This window comes from Poecilia latipinna, unplaced genomic scaffold, assembly GCF_001443285.1.
Source record: "Poecilia latipinna isolate Pla-1442-1.1 unplaced genomic scaffold, P_latipinna-1.0 Scaffold392, whole genome shotgun sequence".
NCBI lineage: Eukaryota > Metazoa > Chordata > Actinopteri > Cyprinodontiformes > Poeciliidae > Poecilia > Poecilia latipinna.
In genome coordinates, this window is record NW_015113008.1 from 208742 (window position 1) to 231242 (window position 22501).

General features: G+C 38.4%; 1 protein-coding gene across 6 annotated transcripts in view; it reads right to left on the reverse strand.

Annotated features, from left to right (window-relative positions):
* Positions 1–22501, reverse strand: part of il1rapl1a (interleukin 1 receptor accessory protein-like 1a) — a 229033-nt gene that overhangs the window by 129364 nt on the left and 77168 nt on the right. For all 6 annotated transcript variants that reach the window (XM_015037094.1, XM_015037093.1, XM_015037097.1 and 3 more), the window contains one exon: positions 1135–1420. In XM_015037094.1, the coding sequence (XP_014892580.1) occupies positions 1135–1420 (286 nt within the window). The remainder of the gene's footprint in view (positions 1–1134; positions 1421–22501) is intronic.

The window sequence follows — 22501 nt, forward strand, 5'->3', positions numbered from 1 at the left end:
AGAGTAATTTATTTCAGCTGGGAGGTAAATGTCTCAGTGTTCTGATTAGGGTATCTGAGCAAAATCCCTCTAGCTCAACAAATGCAGATGGAGAAACACAGAGCTGGAGGCACTTTTTACAAGTGCAGCCATGCACAGAACGATGGGATTCCCTGAGTTTTACACCCAACATTTGATTAAGGCTGAATATTTGTTTAATAAACTGTAAAAAAAAAAATTAATTTAGCATTTGGCACTACCAAAAAAGTATTTGCTTTTATGTCGTATCACGTGAAATCGCAATAAAATAAAATGAAGTTTGTGGTTGTAACATACAAACTGCTATTTATATTTCACTTTATTATTAACAATGGACATGTCTAAGTTACTACCACTGGGTTACTGTCATACACTAGGCCAAAAACATAAGAATAAAGTTTCTTTTGCCTGGCAGTGTTGAGAGTTTTTGCGCAAGTGAAATGTCAAAGGAAAAAAAATGGTTATCATTTTACACAGGCCATTCAACTTTTAACTATCCTACACATTGGGTTATTGCAAACAGTTTTAGGTATTCTTCTGAGACTGGCAGTCCTTTCTGCTTTCACTTTAACTGTTCACCTTACATGATGTTTCTAAGGTCAACAAAAAAATCAAATAAATTTAAATATTTTTAAACAAACATTTGTTATGCTTCGATTATGGCTATTTGAAATTCTTCGGCTCACTTGACCTGACTTGTAATATCTTACTAAATCATCTCACTTTTTGTTTCAATGTAAAAAAAACAAACAAAAAAAACATTCTACTATGAAAGGAGAATGCAGAAAGATGTCCGGGTTTACCAAGAGGGCTAATCTACATCTGACATTTTTTGTTTTTACTAAATCTGAACAGAAATATTCCAATGAAAGTCAAACATTTTCCTTTTCCTATTGACACCGATATTTGGAGAAGGAGGCTGGTTGTCGTATTTTATTGTACTTTTTACTTTTACTTTTTATCCCATGTATAAAACTTACAGCATATGTTTTTAACCCTGCTCGAGTCTGCTTCTTGTGAAGATGGACTTGATGCTAACCAAGAGCCCAAATAGGAAAAGTAATCAAAATTAAAACAAAGCAGTATATCTAAAAAAAAATAAATCCTTACTCTTACCGTAAAACACATGAGTAGAGTCCCACGTCTTGAAGGTCAGCAGGTTTGAACCAGATGGCATCCTCCTCCTTGCTCATGCGCACTCCATCGAAAGAGATTGGCTCTTCAAAGTCGGTGTGGCCGTGGCCGGAGCTGCGGTACCACATGAGGCTCAGGCCCCCGCTCTGGGCCTGGCTGTAGTTGCTCCGGATGTAACCATAGAACAGAGCGCACTTCAGACGCACTGCCTCACCCTGAAGCACCTGGTACTTCTTGTAATCCACTGACCAATCTGTGCAGCCGTCCACTGAAAAAGACAATAAAAAAAAAAAAACATATGGAAGACTTTCAATAGCAGGTTATAAATGTGAAAAAAATAAAGTAAAATAAGAGGCCAAACTCCAAAAAAATGTTTAAATAAAGAAAAGACCACATTGTTCTTTATCTAAAAGACAGAAAATGTGAAAGTAAAAAAAAAAAAAAGTAGAAGATAATTATATAAAAATATCTATTAATGTCTAAAAACTGTGTGACGAAGTCGCTATGGTTACTTTAATTGCCTTACAAAATCTGGCTTTCAAAATGTATGTTTAGTCTAAATTTAGAGAAGCAATATTACCTAAAAGTGTGGCAAGTTTTGCTAATTAATCACCATGTGTTTCAAACATACTTTTCTGTCATTTTTGTCTTAATTAAAAATAACAGCAAAAGAACAAGACAAGTTGGTTTGCTTGTTATTCTGTAAAAGGACATTTAAACACTGACATACACAGAGTCAGTTCTCCTTTGTGCCCATTTGTAGCTTGATATTCACTTCCCTCTTTTACTCCTTAATAAACCAGTTCATATCATTGTTCAATAGTGGATGTTGATTTATTTACTATGGAGTATTTTTGATGAATTATGATAATAAGTAAGCATAAAATGTTTAATTAGCTGTGTAATTTTATTTAATCGCATATTATTTCATAATACAACTGAATTGCGTTAAGGTAAAGTGAGGGATGGGGTACAGGTAGAGCTCCTACTGGTAAATGTTATTTATGAGTTGATTACATGTCATCAATATCCATAGCAAATTTGCTAAGAAAAGATCAGACTTCAGCACCGCAAAAGTACAGAGTTGAAAAATAAACACACCGGAATAAAAGAAAAAGTTAAAAACAATGTTTAAGCTTAGTTGAGCAAAAGTTAAGCAAAAAAAATGGCAGCACTTTTTGACTGCATTGTTGATTGTAGGTTTATTTCTATTGAATTTGTGTTTTTGTGTTTATGTGTTTAGGATTTTGCGTCATTTATACATTCTTGCCTGTTTCCAGAACGTTTCACCACTTGCATCCATCTGCTACGGTAGTGTAGCGACAGGCTGCTGTTAGACGGAAATGTAGCCCCTGCTGTTTAAATCAAACACAGGCCTCTCCTTCTCAAACTCCAAACCCTCGACTGCGGCTTGTGGGTTAATCAATTATACATGCCACTTGGAAGTTACTAATTTCTTCCCAAAAATAGCCATAAAGTGTTTGGAGGCAACCGTCACATTTCCCAAACTATTCATTATTTTCTTGTTTATTTTTTATTGATGAATTCCCTGAAACAACTGTCTCAGTAACAAACTGCAAAGCTAAATAATGTATCCTTTTCAAAGCATGTCATATCATGACATTTTGAGATAAAAATCCCTTTATGTTACATAGATATATTGCATTGACACTTTGGGAGGATTGCAGTTTTACTGTGTAATGATGTGCAAGACACATTTTATCCCCTCACCTTCAATCTCAACTTTGCCAGCACACTCGGAGCATAAGATATCTTTACCTCTGCAGAGAAAGCTTATGCACTCGCATGCAATATTCAAACATGCAAGCGCTGTGACACTTGGGATTTAACTGTACAATATCCTCAAAAAAATGGTGCCAGCCACATTTAACTGCTGTGGATATAAATCAGATTTGAGTGGGGTACAAAACAACCTCGGTAAATGGGAATATACCACGACGTCTCTCAAGCAAGATGTCTACGGCTTGATGTTCACCAGCTCAGCAATTATGCAGAAGAGAGTTTGCCCAACATTTTTTGGTTGGAGCACTGCTGCAATGAAAAGAGTAGCTGATGCAACACAAATAAAAATAAAAAATAATAAAAAAAAAACACAACTTATGTGACACTTTAGCTACAACAGCATAACAAGACGCATAAGAAACGGCTGCAGTGGCTAAACAGACCGCGACTCCATCATAATGAGAAAATGACCCGCTCTTTTTCATGCAAACATGGCTCCTTCACATCCCGAGCGACTGGATTTTAACCCACAGCCAGCTATCACTCTCCGACTAATTAGCTAACATTTGTTTATCCAGCAGGTGTGTATCAGAAAGCGTGTATAACCAGAGACTAGGAGAGGGAGACAGAAGAGGCGATGCCGTGGCGAGATAAAGTAATAAGAACCCCACTGCGTGCCGTCTGTGAGTGATACAGAGCCTCACAGGGACAGCTACGCTAGTAATTAATACTGTTAATTACCAGGGAGGTATAATATGTGTGTGTGAGGGAGAGATAGAATGTGTGTGTTTGTGTGTGTGTCTATTTTCATGAGCGTGCAATTCCCTATATGAATGGTTGTCTGCCTAATCATGTCAGTTATTACTATCGGCTTTGCCACAAGTGTTTGTGTGCGTGGATGCGTCCACTTACACACACAAGAATGTGAAAGAAACTGAAAGCAGGTGTGTGTGTGTGTGTGTGTGTGTGTGTGTGTGTGTGTCATAATGTGAAACACTAATTATTCTCCCTTACATTAAAGCAGATGCAAACATACATGTGTCATGTGTTCACCTTATACAGTTTCAATAATTATGTTTTGATTAGCTGTCGCGTGTCCTGCTGGTGATCACCATCAGCAATATGGAAAAGCCATTATTTCCAATCATTTAGCCCATGAGACAAGATGTTTCACTTGGCCAGGTTCAAGATTTTAGCAATATTTTTTGGAAAAATCTAAATGTTCATCTTTGTGTTTGTTTTCTACAAGTAGAATACAAGCTTCACAAATCTCATCTGACGTAGGATGTGTCAGTTTTGGGTTGATGGTAAACCAGTTGAGGAACTCTCAACATTTAAAAAAAATGTTCACATTTTCTCTGCGTTTGTTTTTCTTTTGGAAACCCAAAATACTGCTGAATAGACAATTTATTGACTGTCAACACTACAGGACAACTCAGAACCTACTTCCTTACTGACTTCAAAAGAGCATTCAAGCATCAATAAAGCAGAGAGATGACGATATAGCTCCACCTTCATATCTACGGTGAATTATAATAGTTACAGGACATCACACACTGGTGGAGTAACATGTACTTCTAAAAATACACCTCTATTATGCAACTCAGACCGGTGGCATTTGATGGTTGCAGACTCTCCAAAGTGCCCAGCTCCAAAGGCTCCAAAGGCATCTCCGGTTCTGATAGAACGACTGAAGTCTCGTGGTCCGTTTCGTCTTTGCGCTCTTACAAAAGACAGAGATGGTTCTTAAAGCAATGTTTTAAGTTCTCGAATGAACTAGATGCACCGTGGTGCTCCTGATATACATCCCCCATTAGACTTGCATCACAACAAGACAGAGCTTCGAAAGAGACTCAACTGTGACCAAAAATAAATAAATCTTGCCTTTTAATATCATAAAATCTCTTCACATAATTATTACTCTTATAGAAGAAAAATTAGATTGTCCTCATAGAGACACTGAACTGAGGACTATCATTTCTTCTGACATTGTGGTGAACTTCCTCTAAAGACAGCAGGTAATTCCTCTGTTCTCGCTGCATACCAATCTTCTAATCAGCAGCTAGGGAGCAGGGACTTCATTCATTATTTCCTTTATTCACTTTCTATTCCATTAATGGATATGACCTCTGCGTCACGTTTACTAATCTTCATTTTTGCTCTCAGTGGCAAGCAAACCTGTTTATCCAAAGAAGCTTCCCTGCTAATTCAAAACTGAAGAAAACATTTCATTCACTGACAAACAAGTCAGGCATTTGCTTCCACCGGAAGAGGTGTATAGTCCAACAAAACAACTCGGCATGCACTGAAGGTAGGCACATGTTAATGCACACACAAATAAGGAGACCTTTCATTTCTTATGGCCATCCCAAGTGGAGTTGTGTAATGCAATGGCATTTTGCGTGTGTGTTTATGTGCGGGGGTGTGGGAGGGCATATTTACGTCTGAGACTCAAAACGGTTTTATCAACTCAATTAGAGGCTGACATTTCCCACATCCCCATGCTAGGCAAGAAAATCAATGCTTCCCGCTGGAGGAATACTGCAGTCCCCACCTCTCACTCTCTCTGCTGCTGACAGCTTGCATAAAACTACACACAAATACAGGATCTCATGCTATTCCACCCTGGATTCCTGGGACGTTAAGGATTTGTAGCAATTCTGCTCAGACGTCCAACAAGCCCATGGTGTGAAAAAATGTTTCCATATGGACACGTTCCCCTATGGCTGTCAGTCTTCAGATTCGTACTGCAGCGCTGTTGGCTGCAATGCTCCTTTACCTGTGATTGCTACGTCCCATGATATATAAGGTATAGGTGGAGTGCAGTCGGTGCTCAAAAACTCCAAGGTGGGGACGTCATAATTCAGAAAAATGTGCAGGCGCACGAGCGCTGCAGAAACCTTATTACATTCAGCGGCAGGACAGACCTGTCCGTCACTGTGTGACACTAAACCAAGCCAATAAATACATACCCTAGAGCTTGAATAAATTTAGTCCCACACACACTCAAGGAGTCGCACAAAGAAAATGTGAACCCACCACAGCCAGAACTCCAATCACAAACTGGGTTTTGTGTCTCTTCGGTCAAGTCCAGCTTTCTCATGATTGTTATTTTTGACATTATATTACTTATGCAATGTTCCTGTTGCACTGTTCCCTGAAACTTTGATGATGCCCTCAATAGAAATTCTCTCTTTTCATTCTTGCTCTTCAGTTAAAGTTGAATTATCAGATGTTTGGTAGGCAATTGGGCTTTTTCAATTATCTATAGCTGAATCCAATCCAGAGAATTATTTTCTGTGTCATTCTTTGCATGAATGACACAGGGTGTGTGTACTCTACCCCACAGACTTTCAGTCTGATGTTTACATACACTCATCATTGACAGGAATTTTACATAAAATTTGGGGTTTTAGTGATGCATTTATACTTCAGTGACGAATGATTAAATAAACAACTCAAGATCACAATTATCTGAGCTTAATGTGTGCATATACAACCCCACTAATATTTTTAAATACATAGCTTACCAAGCCTTTCGTAGCCATCAGGAAGCTCCTACGTAATTTGGCTTAGACATCCGGTAAGAGTTTTAAAATTGTTTGCTTTTTCCCATTCATAGGCCTAAATTTTTAATAGTTGATACACTTCCAACAAGGTTTAGGCCAATGTTCTCCAAAACCTTAACGTTAGCCTCCTTCATCTGACCTAAAACCCATTTTGAGCTGTATTTGGAATCACAGCAGTCATTCAAGGAAGTTAATAGGAAATGAACCACCCATGGTGAAACTTGTCATGAACAGGAAGCTACTTCATTACTAGTATTACTGCACACAGTCTCATCATGCATCATGCACTGATGACAGGATTCTGACCAAGACTTTGAAACATAAAAGCAAACATTGTTCAGCCTGAGCAACACTGAAGAGAAACACCTCGGAGAAACGCCGAACTGCGTCTCCTTGACGGTAGTACTGCTAAGTTTCATAACGCACTTTCAATAATGAAAGTGGTTGACTAACTACTTCCAAATGCATCGCCTTTTCCTCAAAGCAACAGTTAGACGCTGGAAACTTAGGACACAATGAAAAAGGCTGGCATAAAACCTCTGAAATGGCCTTCCCAAAATCCCTCGGTCTTAACCCCTCTGAATATATGGAATATGGTTCTCTGCCAGAAAACCAAACAAATTAAATCTAGCCAAAACCAGAAGTCAAATATCAAACCAGAACAAGCACCAGAACCTTGCTGAAGACTACAAAAATAGGTTTTCTCAGCAATTTGAAGCAATGGACATTTGACTGCAAATTAGTGGGAGTGCATACATGCAAGCCTGAAATGTAGACTTTGCAGATTAGAAGAAATTAATACATTGAAACTCATTTAGTTCTTTTCAAAGATCACTAAAGTTGTACTTTCACTGAAGAGCAGCTTGATTAACTGTAGATGAGAGTATGTACAGCTCTTTTTCAATCATTCGCTTTACATCGTGAGTGTTTTGTTATGGTGAGACACTCTTGGGGATTTTTGAAAATCTAATCTTTGGAATATATTTTTTTTGGTCGTTTTTGATGAATTAATTTCCATGAGAATGAGAACATGATTTTATAAAATAAACATCTTACATAAGCAGCTACAGAAATGGCAACAAAAAAAAAAAAAGACCATTGTTATTCGCAAAAGAAATTCAAGTTTTGGCAATGGCTAATTATGAACAATAGAACTCAATTATATTCTTCCTCCACAAGTGTTGGCATGAAACATGACCACCACTGAAGGTAATTGTGCAGAACTTAGGGTAAATGACTCGCAGAATTAGTAAGCCTGGGGATAAGGTGAAAACCTCTACAATAATCTTTCTGCAAATTACTTGATTCTCCAGCGTTGTCGAAATTCACACAGAGTTCTTTGCACAGACAATGTGACAATGTGCATTCTCACATTAGTCTTTAAAACAGGCTTAGCTTCCAATCACACTTTGCTGAATTAGGCTTGATATCGTCTCTTTGTCTTGCTCTTCTTACTTAATCCTCAAGATTACTTAATCACAGATCAATAGAGGTGATAAAAACCGGGGCCTAAACCTGCAGAATCCCAGCTGCCTTTGTGAATCACAAGCTCTAGGCTTTATCTCAACAGGTCCTCTGTGTGCCCTGCCAAGTTGAATCTGAATGTCAAGTTGAATCTGAATGCGTCTTTGTGGCTTCTTGACCTTCAAATGAAGGTAAAAGAAATGGTAGAAGAATAAAACATGGGCATTAATATGATGATATAAAAAGATTTGGACTCCATTCTTTAGACCTTTAAAGTGAACTATAAATATCAGATTACTTCACAATGTTAATCTCACCTAAACAGGTTTTTGTATTGTTACCTGATTAATGTTTAAGTTCAACACATACACATCAACGTGGAAATAAGGCCAATTTTACAATCATTACTTGTTCACAGACAACTAGGGGAGACAAATGCATGGATATGCATGAAATATGGTTTTATCCAAAGTCACTTAAAAATAATTTTATGCTGGGCTGATGTGGAACAGGGAACAACTGTAAACTGTGACAAAATGCACAGGAGAAAAACTATAAATAAATCAAGACTTACAGATATGGAAAGTTCAAATAAATAAAACAAGATTTTTGCTCATTGTGAAGTCGGTCCTCTTTGCGTCTACATGGTTACAAAAGATACACGATTACATACCAGGCATCAGAATGTGAAAAGTGATCTGACTTCTATTACCAGGGATGCAGTGATATATCCATTTAATGGAAGGAGACAACTGGATTTACTAGAAAGACACGAGCTGAAAGTTTTGCGATATTTTGGGAATGTAAATGAATCTCTCTCTCAAGGTTTTCTCAAACTGAGGTTTGTCAAATTACAAACTGCCAAGTCCAGGTTTCACAACTCTATATCCCTTTGTTTCCCCACCTGAATTTCACTTATGAAGACGGTAGAGCATAATAATATATAATTATATCCTTGTTTATAATGTATTACTCTCTTCAGTTTTTAAGAATGTTAACTACAGAGGATAAACCTGCAAAAAAAAAAAAAAGAAAATCCAGAATAATAAAATCAATTCACCCAAATCTAAGTTCACTATTTGCTTCTTCAGTTTTGGATGCTTGTTTATTCATTTCATTTGCAGTTTAAAATTGACATGTCAAATGTTAATATGAACAACATTTTTGAATGAAAAGGAGAAGACAAATATGACAAATCTCATAATCTACTCCTTCTCTCAATAGTCCATTTAAAATAAGCAACACAAATCCAGTTCCATCCCAATTTTCATATTCCCACTAAATTAATGAACACAGAAAAAATCTTGAATTAGGGACCTCTCTCTCGTCTTGCTACTTTATAATTTTCTGGGTAAAAAAAAAAAAAAATCATCTTTCACAGTTTACCACAGTTCATTTATATGCAAATGGGAATTGTAGCCTACAGATAATTTCACTCCAAAGACCATAAGCGACCTTTGCTCTTAATCTACAAAATACAGGTAGATTAGGAACATTAAAATACTTAGAATATATATTTTTTCTATATCGTGGTCTTTTATTCCAAGTGAATGACAATTACGGTGATTAAAATATATATGAAAATTTAAATGATATTCCTAAGAACATATCTAATACCACTAGACTATTGAGAGATAAATGTTTTTTTAAAAATACCAAATCCGTTAAGATGGGTCATATAAACGACATGAAGGTATCGCAAACAACAACAGTTTCCAAACTGCAACATTTTTGTAAAGCTTAAAGCCATTTAAAATTACATCTTAATCCCCACGAACCTTCAGCTCCATTAGGAATAACTGTTGCCATTTAGATCACATTATACATTTTTGTTTATACATTTCGTGCAAATACCATGATACAATGAAACTGTGTCATTTTAACTGAAGGTAATCACACAAGAACTTCATAAAGGCCAATACCTAAAAACATGGAAAGAAAAATCAAATAGAGACAAACCAATCACATTTGTGTACGCGCTGCTCGTATCCTCCCCCTCGCTCTCTGCTGAGCTACAGCTTCTTTTTAAAAAGTAAATACAGTCCATAACTCATAATAACTGTAATAAGTGAAACGGGTCAAATAATGACCTTGTTAACAAACAACTCCTTGTTAAAAACATTTTATTTGATCTTGTTCCCCCCTTTATCATGTTTGCAGCACACTCAAAATGTGCACATATGGATAAACAGAAGGGTAATTAAATAATTAACTGTCCTGTATACATGTTGAAGCTCAGCTAGCATCATCTACCGACTGCAGGTTAGCAAAGGTGCCAAGCAACAATTGGCATCAGTTTTCTGGTTTCATCCATTGGTGCAACATTATCCCCCTGTGTTTACAGTCCAAGGCTGAAGCTAGCATCTCTCGACTTCCTCTAAACTGTCTTTCACAGAAAGACAGTTAGCTGAAAATGTGACAGCATTAAAGTTAAAATTGTGTTTGGTTTCCCACTGCTTATCTTCCCTCTTTTGACTGAATCTGTGTTGTTCTTCAATCTATTCTCTCCTCTGTCCCACTCATTATTCTTTGATACGCTCCAAACAGTTCCAAACAGAGAAAATGGCACGTATTAGATGAAAATGAAGAATAAAAACCTAAAAATTTGTCATAGAGCATTTACTTACTTTGGTGAAAAAACAAAGACTATGTCTATGTTAAAAAAAAAAAAAAACATCGAAATACCATGATTGTGCTCATCGCCACATTAGTCAAAACTCCACCCAATGCTGTGATACATGACATAAATCAAATCTTCCATTTCTCTTCAAGCCTGCTCTGTTATTTTCTTCCCTGGTAATATTTGTTGCGCTCGCAATCCAAATCGTGCTGTAATGCAAAACAATGCTGCATTAAACCACTGAGCCCGCACCTGAGGACCATAGGAAAGATATCAGAGGAGTATGGGGAATTGCTGTAAATCTAATTTCTGTTGGTGGATGTTGACATTTGCATACATATTGGCAGAATAATTTTCAAATGCAATGTGGAGTTTTAAGGGATAAACCAAAAAGAAATAATACCTAAACAGAAGCAAATCCTCAGCTGTGAGCTTGAGCCCAGGGAATCTGAGCAGGTGCGCCGAAAGCATCGGCAGGGAGATGCGTTTGCTGATAAAACAATGACAGAAGTGCAATAGCCTGGAATTGCACACTGGTCAATTTATTAGGTACACCTTTCTATTAAAAATAATGGACCCTGTCTGTCTTCAGACAGATAGTTTGTAGCATAATTTTATTTGATCTTGTTCCCCCCTTTATCATGTTTGCAGCACACTCAAAATGTGCACATATGGATAAACAGAAGGGTAATTAAATAATTAACTGTCCTGTATACTCTTTAAGAAGAGTTGAAGAAGTTTAATTTCTTCCTTATGGTGAGTCTGTGTGGTCTGTAGGGTTAGTTTCCTGTTTTTAGCTTACAGGAATGTGGGATTTTGCTTCTGGAGTCCATCTGAGTGATTGTGTGTTCAGTGAGGGTATTTTGCATACTCTGCTTGTAATGAGTGCATACAGGAGTGATTGTTGAATGTCTATCATCCTGAACCAGTTTTTCCCATTTTATTTGAGCTCGGGAGACAATAAGGCAATTTTGTAGCTGGATATTTTCTCCTTTCTTAGCAAAAACATCATAGAAGATTCAAGCTTTGTAAGTACTCGAACCAGCCCATAGATCACCAATAACTATGCTACATTCAAAGTCACTTAAATCACATTTCTTCCCCGTTCCGATGCTCCGTTTGATTTCCAAAAACTTCACTTTGATTTAACAAGCAGTTGAAGAACGTGTACCAAATAAAGTGGCCTCTGAGAGACTGAAAAGAATTGGAAGCAAAAGTGGTTTTGTGAAAGATCAAAAAAAAATAAAAAATAAAATAAAATAAAATAAAAAATCCTCCAAGTTTGCATGAAGGTGACAAAAGAATGCCTCTAATGTTCCATGCAGAAACCAGGGTGAGTTTGCTGCCCTTGACCAAGTTCAGCGCAGCTCATTCAGATCCCTTTTAATAACTCTCCAATTGACTTCAAATTAACCAGAACCCGTTATAGTACAGAAATTCTCCCTGTTGTGCGCTGAAAGGGTGTCACTGTGATATTAGCTTTTTGACTTCCCCCTCTCTCTCACTCTCTCTCTTTCCCTGGCTCATCTTTTCTTTCTTTTTCTTGGTGATAAAAGGTTTCTTTTTTTTATAAAAAAAAAAAAAGGAGAACAGAAAGCTTGTCAGGATTTGGCCAGCCGGAGAAAGTCATTTGAGGCCCAAATTGATGTGCTCAGGACTCTCAATAGTATCTCTCCGACAGTGGGGGCAGGAAGGCGGGAGATGCAACGGTCCGGATATTGTTCCTCGTAAATGGTTCTTTATTTCATCGGGCGAAGTCGGAAAATGAGCAGCGCCGCTCGTGGTCTCTGCTGTGCCGAGAAGGACGGCCATGCGTAAAATGGAACGCTAAGAAACGGGATCCCCTAATATTTTAACAACTGAAACGCCTACTGCTCTCCTACATCATGTGGAGTTTTACTGGCAATGAGAACGTATGCAAATAAGGTCTCAATAAGTTATAGAGTCAAGGCTGTGCATGAACACAATCTATCATGTTGACAGACTACATGGACATGAATCCATGCATGGGCTTGACTGGCTGAGACTGCAGGGGCCCCCTGGACCACAAACAGGGAGGAGGGATCCAGGACGAGAGCCGTTTCATACTAAAGTGTCTTCAAATACAAAGTGTGTGTTGTTGCTTGCATTATTCTGCGGGGAAATCTTTGTGTCTGTTTATGCAGGTGTCGGTGTGGAGTTTTGTATTAAAATGCCAGTAATTTGTTCCCTCCGAGTGGTGTGTGTGTGTGTGTGTGTGTGTGTGCCAGCGCCTCTCCATTGTGCAGCTGTGATCCATGAGATTCAGGCTGAGCTGTCACTCCGCTAATCTCCCCCAGTAGAAATACAGCTTGGAAAATGTCATCTGAACATCCTGAATTGTGTTTACACTCGCTGCAGGTTCCGTCGCTTCTAATTTGACAAGTCATTATCACCCTTGCTTCTCTGCCTCTCCCCTCTCGTGGCCAGAGAAGCACAAAAATAAAGGGGGGAAGAGACAGAGCCAGACAAGGGCATTAACTTCACTTTGTGCAAACACACAAATGTGCACATCACTGTCTGTTATTTTGGCATCCCGAGTCACAACTGTGAAGATTATTGTTATTTTGTTTGGTTAAATTTTACAAATGCCATCCCATGTAAACTTCGTGTCTTTCAAAAACTCGTTCCCTGAAGCCTTGTTATGGTCTTAGAGTGAATACCCGAAAAAAAAAGGAAAAAAAAACCCTGCAAAGACGTTTTTTTGGCTGTCTGACGGAAAGCTGCAGCTGGTGGCTACCTTGTGGGTTTTGGAAAATGCACATAACATTTTCAAACCCTCTGGCCCGAAGCAACTTCTGCAAAACAGGAATAATGAATAGAAGAAATTGCCTCAGATATTAGTTTAGGAATTATTACACAACCTCCTGTTTTCAATTGGACAAAGAAATATCGATTATGAATGCACAAACATCACATCGTCACATAACAATAAAGATAATTCAGATTTTTTTTTTTTTTTACATGAGGTTCTTTGAAGTCGTCATCGTAGTCTCCCTATTTGATAAGGAAGTGTCATACTGTACTTAGCTTGGCAGAAAATTACACAAATTCTTGGAAATGAAACGTGAGGTTAACAGTTAAAGTCAGACCAGAGCCGCTCTTTTAACTGATTGGCAACTTCAAACTACTCATACTTTATATACCTTGTATACTCATGTTTTTCTCATCATTGTTACTGAACCAAGTCAAAGCCTGTCTGCTGCATCAATGCACCTAATAAACTGATTGCTTGTGAAACATGTCTGGGATCATTTGTGAACAACTACAAGACTGGGCAACGCAAAGGAACGCGCCATCTTTGGTGCTATTGCACATCAGACATACTGTTGTAAAATCCATGTTTAGTCCTTCATTGGTGGGCTTAAAGTAGACTGATGAATCACTGCTGTTCAGAGGACTGATGCAGCTGAGCAACACAGACACAGTTCAGCTGAAAAACGACAATGCAACAATGGTCTCTGATGAAAATGTAAACATTTAATATCCACTAAAATGGTGCTGTGTCCAATAAGACGGATTGTTTTCGGTTTGATTTGATTGTTTTCAGTTGAAAAGCTAAATTAGCATTTAACTTTTCATCACTCTCGAGGGTCATTTAGCTTTTTATAAACTTGCGACAAAATGACATCTGTCTACTAAAAATAAAAGAACCATGACTGAAAATAACTTCACAGAGTCTCACAGCCATATAAACTATTTGTCTTTACAGCCTTTGGTGAAGCAATTTTTGTTGTTTGCCGACTTCATTTCATAGTCGAACAGGTTCTCTAAAATCATCTAGAATTAAACATTGTTCATAACCTGTTATGCTTCCTTTGACTCAAAAACACAGGAGACAACACGCACGCACACACACACACACACACACACACACACCTACACACACACACACACACACACAGTTGCCTCAGGGACATTAAGCCATTAACCCAATATCTACCTTGTTGGAATGTGGAAGAAAAGCATTATGCAAGGAAAAAAAAAACAGCATTCACAGGCACACAGAAACACCCCTGCTGAGATTTGAACATGCTGCCTACTAGCTGTTAGGCAACAGTGCTCTCAACAATATATTCAAATTTCATTGTGCTGCGCTGTTCTTGTGTGGGATACTAGATGGATTACAGAAAATGTATGAAAGTGAACCTAAATAAGGAAAAATTACTATAGCCATTGTTGGATGTATTTGCAAATCACAGTGATCCATCCATCTTAACGATGTCTCCCGTGTCTCTCGCACTCCCAATGCACTGCATGCTTAATCCATGCACTATTTGCATGGGAAATAAAGACTGACACAATGCCATTACGGTCTCACAATGTGGCAGGAAGATCTATTCATCATCTTTCATGACCGTCTGCGGAAAGCTAGTGACTTATTGCGTGAAACGTGTGACTGAGACGACATTCTGCTGAGGAATTGCCAATTTTCATTGACCTGCATCTCCTTAAATGTTTCCCCTCGCTTCATCTCGTCTTCTTCCTTTGCTCTGTAGCATCAGTCCAGCCAATACAGCCTGGTAAATATTACGGTTTCTTGAACCAATCAGTCATTTACTTCAGTTCTTTCCGTCATGGTTTTCAATTGTGCAGACCTTAAAGTATTTTCCAAGGGTCTTCCTTCCCTTAATTCCTTCCATCCGTCCATATTTATTGCTCGACTCTGAATATGTTTTAGAGCTTATTCTCAAAATATGGATCTAGATGGACTTCTCTCTCTCTCTCTGCACATTTTTTCTGGGAAAAAATATGGAATTTTGAAATAAAAATGTATGAAGCATGCTTCAATCCAAAGTTGTAATTAGTAATTATAATATTTGCAAATATCCATGCACATCATTTTACTGGAGTGGGATAGACCAACACCACAATGTGGTTCATCCAAGCCCCATCCCTCCACATGCCGCCTAAAACCCCACCATCAAAAATCCTGCACAATTGTGTAGCAAGACTGAAAACCGAAACGAAAATGGACAAAGCACAGGCTTGCTATCTGCAGTTAGTGTTGTAACACTTGTGTTAAAAGAAGGGATAATGAGCATGTGCTGAAGATAAAAGAAATTTTCAATTAAGAGGAGTATGCTGCCGCTTCATTAATAATGCAGAAATTATTACCCCATTTATTATTGCGTCCCAGTTTAGAGCCACTTTATATGTGCATGTGTTTTTGCTTGGCAGCTACTGCATGCACGGTTTTCTACCGAACATTAGCAAAAAGGATCAGTCAGTTGTATTACTTTCTCAAAAAATGGCAAAGGAAGGAAGACGAGCAATACAGCAACTGAAAACCACGGACAGCTTACTGTGTGGTGGAGTACAAGCGTAGCGAGCAAGAGAAAACAAGCGGAGATTTGAAAGGGACAAAAAAAAAGACAGAACAGGACAAGATTGTGCAGCGCTGTTGAATGCTTTCCCTCTAAAATATTTATGCAGCTGGAGATTTTTGCTCCTGATTCTGTGCCCAATTAAAGCATTTCTCTAAATGAGCGTGCTTGTGCAGGAGATAGCAGAGGGAAGCTGTAGTAGAAGTGGAGAGCAAGCAGTGATTTTGTGAAACGGGAATAAACTCACAAACGCAGCACATTTGCCCTTGATGTGACACTTCCTAACAACGGAAAATAATACCCTCATTTGCTGCTCACATTGACTGCGCTGACATTATGAATTAATGCGCACATTTAATAAGACAACGGACTCTAAACATTAACCTGGCGGCCACAAGTGAAAGCAATCCTCTTTAAGTCTGAGGCTTCAAAGTAATTCAGTGCAAAGCCAATAAGGTGCAATAAGGAGGGTACATTTGCGTGGGTATTTTCCAAGACAAATGACACAGATGCTACCGTGTGCTGCTCTCCAGCGGCAAACGCGTCGGACTCATGAAGCAACCTCATAAACATCCATAAAAACAAACGGGAGACGGGAGGTTTTAATAGAGATGAAATCAGCGGGAGGAATTAGCAGAAATTATACCGACTAACAAAACATAGATTTCTCCTCCCGCCTTTCGCTCTGCGCCGCCTGCTCTCCCCCCGGCCCTGAGGGTAGGGAGGGCAGTGCTTGTGCGGCAGCTTTAAATAGGAATTAGCAGCATTTCATTGTGATAGTGATTGAGTATGGGTCCCAGGGGTGGGTCTGCTTATTGTTAGCACGACTTGTAAATCTACAGTAATCCTCCTAGTGCCGTCCAGACACACACACACGTTGCACTAATATCATAGGGCCACACACGCATGAATAAATTCACGCAACATTAAAACGGTCGAATCATAAAATATCCACATTGCACCATCTAGCAAAACTCACGATTCAGGAGAGAGCATGAGACTTTTTGCATTTGAAATGCAAGCTCACGGTGGTTCAAGCGCACTCTAGATGGACTGCACAGACTCTTGATCTTTCCACCGACGATGGTCCATCCTGCTTATTCCTTAACATTTGGCCTCCACCCACTCATCTTCCCACATGAGCACATGCATGGGAAGACACTGCAAGAGTGCAAAATATAATTCTCTTACAGGCTCTCCTCCCACAGTTAGGGTTCACCTGTTGGACTCTGCACTTTGATATTTACGAGCAGCAGTGTGTGAACTTCACGCGAAAGGTCAACAAAAAAGCCTGATCCGCTGAGAATGTTAGGCACTTCAAAGAGGAGAGAGGAAACTGCTACGCGGACCCTTTTTTTTTTTTTTTTCCCCCAACAGAGCATGACAAAACTTCAGAAGCATAAAGAAACCACATCGATTAATGCCCAGCTGCCACGGCATACGGTTGTGGACACGTAATTAGTATGCTGAGCTTATGTATTGAATTTCCCAAGTGTCCAACTTAAACATATTCTAAAGCTTGTGATAAAAAGGGTCAAGATGAAAGATGGCCATATGGAATTTTGGCTTTTTAAGTTCCTGCTTTTAAAATGTCCCCTGAGAGTATTATATTAGCTTACAAACACAAAACAGATGGATAACAGTAGAGGCGTGTTATCTTGTAAGGACAAAATAGTGCTTAAAACAATTTCTTCATTGCAATTAGTAATGCAGTGATATCAGATCTATTAAATATTTAACAGTGTAGAGAAGTTAAAGAGATACGTGAGATCATCATTCTGTTGTTGCTTAAACGATACTTGATTGAATATAGTTTATATTACTTCCACACTTATATTATTGGTTAAATATTAGAGTATATTTAATGTTTTGATAAGTGCTTTTCAATTTCTAATGATGAAATACAGGCTAATTATTACATATTCTTACTCTCTTTATGACTGCATGATAGTTTGGTATTTTAATGATTTATATGAACCATCCTTTAAGGCTGGACTGGAACAACAATAGGACGTTGTTCCAGTCCAGCCAATATTTGTATGGTCTGTAATCCACATTGTTAAAGTTCTACAACCAGGCTCAATTGTCACTGTGGCCAAAAAGGGTGATATTTATTTTGTCTGACCATTTAATCTTTCTCAAAAAGATATTTTGCTTGTTCAAAATATGTGTGTGTGGGTAGCTGCAAATTCCTCGGTTGATACCAAATCAAATTTGGCATCAACCAAATTCCTTGGTATCAAGAAATTGGTATCAATTTCTTGATACCCTTGTAGGGCATTAACCCTCCAAAAGCATCAACCCACCAAGGTTAATACCTTGGTGGGTTGATGCCCTCCAAGGGGTATCAACCAACAAGCTGATGTTAAGCTTCCTTCGCTGTGGTCAGCAACACTGACATTCAAACAGTTAATGGCTTATTTCTTGGAGATTCCCGGATTGCTCGACAATCCTAACCAAAATCCGATCACTTAAGGGTGACCTTTTACATCACCTTAGAAAATACTGGATGTTTGGATAGGACAACAACAAATCGCACATCAAAATCTATTTTTCTACGGCTATAGAAGGCTTACATCATGTTTTTGAAAGGAAATTCTAACCCTATTGAAAATGTACAAGCCAAGTCTGCGCCAGGAAATTTATAAATGTAAATGAGCTCTAATTCTGTCAAGAAGAGTGTTCAAATATTCAGCCAGCATTATGCCAACACCTTTTTTGTTGGCCCCAAAACCATTTGGTTTCTCTGCAACTTGCTAGGGGACAATTGACCAAAATATTTCTGGGTGTATGTTCATATATGCAAGCCTGTATGTATGTGAACTTGTGTGGAATAAGATCAAAAGTTTAGGGGGGAAAAAAGCCATTGTGTGCAATTCTTCTTCTGCAAATTATCTTTGTGTTGCATAATATTTACATATTTCAAAAGGAAAGCCTGACCCCGTTCTCCCAATTTATAACATCCATGACCATGCTAAGTGAATACAAACATCTTAATCTATCCAGTAATTCTGTTTGAATAACAATGGTTTATGTAAGGCAGACAAAACATACTCGGGTTGGAGAAACTGTTTTGTTTTTTGTCTTTTTTTTTTTGTTTTTTGCGGGCGCGGGGGGTTAACTTAAGGGTTTTCTTCCCTTACAGCATAAAAAGGGCAGTAATTTAATGCCTTCCAGTGTTGTGCATTGGTACACTTTAACTCTGCTCAACTTAAAAACAAACATCCAAAAGTACACCTGTGGTGTATGAAAACAAACTATAATTTGTTCATTTTAAATATACAAAAGTGTAGCATAATTTGCAGTCATGCACTGCCCCCATTTTTATCTGCGTGGACTCATCTGTGCCCACAAACACAAGCTCACGCTGAGAAATTGTATCTCCTGCTCTCTCAGGCAAGAACTTTATATACCATTTTCATATTTAAGGCCACAGTGGATAAAGGCCCCTCTGGTGCACTGTAGGTGTTGTGGAAATAAATATTTTATAGGAAAATCTAATTGCATTTTGTGGCCCTGAGCACCCTACAAGACAGTTGACACAGCTGGTTTAATGGGCTGTTGCTGTATGTTTGGGAAGCAAAAGGCACACACTGACACACACAAAAACACTAAAACACATGACAAATATCGCCTTATGGTCCACTTTATGAAATCATTTTTTGAAAGGGGTTGGATATTTATTTTACGCTCCTTGATAATTTATCGTAGGAAAAATGTTCCAATTATACATATGTGTTTGCATTAGTTTATGATTCGAGACTCGGTGAATGAAAAGGCGTTTTCACGAGGGACTGGGTATAATCTTTCTTTTCTGACCTGAAAGGAATCATATTTTAGGCGTAAAGTGTACATTCATCAAGGACAAAAATGTGCAGCTACAAAAACTTTTTCTTTTTTCTTCTGTGAAAAGTTAAATATAACAAATAGTACAGTTAATTATATAAATACATATCCAGGTAAGGGTCCAAAAATATCCTTACCTGTTGGAAAACAATAAAACGGAGCATTTTAAGAAGATTTTAAGAGCAAGGAAACAATATTTTTACAATATTAAAGTACGATTTACTTTTTCTAGAAATAAAATATTTAATATATTTTAACATAATTTGACAGTGGGAATGCAAAAAAGCTTCCTCTAATGCTAACTGCATTATTATTATTATAATGGTCTAATTCCTATGATGTTGATCATTTAATGCAGAAACAAATTGATTAATTTTCCCCCAGATATTTGTTTAGCAATAGAAGTTATAGTAGAATACTTTGTTACTTTAAATACATAAAAATTAAAGTTCAGTCACGTTAGCCTAAAATTTGGGTTGAAAGTGTAACCTAGTTTATTTGGTCAAATTTTTATCTGGACCTTGTGTTAAATAAACCCATGCCTGAATCAGTTTAGATTTGACCAGCACTGGGTTTTCAAAATAGCCCACATTAGGTTGTTTTTAAACTCAGCATATTTTAGCGTTAGGGAAAATGTTATATTTAGTTTCAAGAAGTCACACCAACAGACATGGAAAGCTAGACATAATGAAATCCCTCCTCGGCTTAAAGCCGCAGAGCACAGACACTGTCCTTCGCTGATGGCCTCATTAAAAACCAACAGTGCCAAAGTTGTATAATCCGAAAGTAAGACCAAATCAATATCCTCCACAGGATCTAAGAACTACCACTCAAATGAAGGTTTAACCTGCTCAAAGAAAATCCTGGGAATGCTCTAATAGCTACCAAACATTTAGCCAACTCCTTGCTTTAATAAGGGACAGAACAGCAATCAGGCTGTTCCGTCGGCTGCGTTTTTTGTCTTTCAATATGAGCTGACATATACGCCAGGCAAGCATCTCTTTAATTCACGGTGAGAGGACACCAGCAGCTAGTCACCTTGTCAAATGTTATATTTTAAAGGTTGAGCTGTTAAATGGCTCAGAAACTAAACACAGCAGTAAATAGCGGAAGCAAAAGGGCCGCCTGTGTCCCAGCCGTCAGCAGCAGGGATGCTGAGGTCCACAGAAATCCTTTAAGGATTACCCAGGATGGCAATGTACATTGGTGATGCGCAGTCACAGGGTGGGCTCAGCGCAGCACACTGCTTCTAATATGGTTTTCTGCCTGCGCATAGCCAGCATTTACATATGAATGAATAAGAAGGGAAAATAAATAAATAAATAAAAGGGATAGCGTGGAAAAGTAATCCTGTTAGAGATCAAAAAGCAAGCGCCTTTTCCATTCCTCAAACCATTCTTTCACAGGGCAATTTTTCTCCAATTTAAACATATATTCCTCAGTTCATCTTTACTCTAACCATCGGCATCGTCCTCACTTTTATCATCCGTCTTCCAGGCAACTACACATCCAGTGCTAATTTCTGCTTCCCACCGTCCCCTCTCTCGCCATCTTTTCTCACTTTTACCCCTTTCGCCATCTCATTTTTGATTTCATGGCAGTCGTATCTTTAATCTCACTTCTCTTCCTTTGACTCTGTCCGGCGCTCACTCGCTGGCCTCTCTCCCTTCATCTCCATCCCTCTTCCCCACCGTGAACAACAAAATGGAGATTAATGGAGGGAAAACGATACATCTGTCACACAGTCTGATGCAGTCACCATGGCCTGTAAAGTACTGTGATCATTTTAAAAACACACCAGAGAAAGCTACAGCTGGCGCCGTGCAAACACAAATCATGCCACTGACACATGCTTCCTTTTCAGCACTGATATGGAGTATTTTGAGTCACTTTTCTTTCCCTTCCCTCTCATTTATATGCCATCATTGTAGAGCTATTCAGAAGACACCCCGATGTCTCATTTCCTGCCTAAGTTTAAATCCTTGAAACCGATGGCCGCTCGCACGCCAGTGAAATAGCTCCGATAAGCACAGCAGGAAATTGACTTATATTTTAGATCTCCCCCATCAAATTCTTCCACCAGCCATCACGCCCTTGGTTAGAGGTCAGGCTTCTCCCACTAATCTCGCATGTAAATTTGTGCATGTTACAGCGTGAATGTGAAGATGATGTATGAACCATATCCATAATTCATGGTCCATTACCAGTGACAAGTTACAGAGATGTCTGAGGGAAACTTTGCGCTGATACTGGCTTTCTTGGTGCAGAGAGTCCTGGGCCAGAGGATGAAATATGGCCTAAAAGTAAGATGATAACTGAATGTACAGAGGCCGCTTTTATGCGTGCGCGTGTGTGTGTGTGTGTGTGTGTGTGTGTGTGTGCGTGTGTGTGGGTGCGTGTGTGTGTGTGTGTGTGTGTGTGTGTGTGGATGTGTTTATTGAAACTAGAACGAAGAAGGTTCATGGTTGTGTACATTTAACAGTTTTTTCTCCTCTATATCTCAATATCACAATATTTAAATGAAGATTTTGGCTTGCAAAAATATTAACTCCTTTAACTTTTTTTTTTTTTTTGACAGGTCACAGCAACATATATTAGGATTTTAGGATTTTATGTGACAGACCAATGCAAAGTTTTAGGTAATTAGGGAGTGGAAGAAAATTCATACAAAGGTTTGACTTTTTTTTTTTTTTTTTTTTTTTTAAAAAAGTGGGGCATGTTTTGACTTTCAACCACAGGGGTTTTTTTAAAAGTTATGTTGG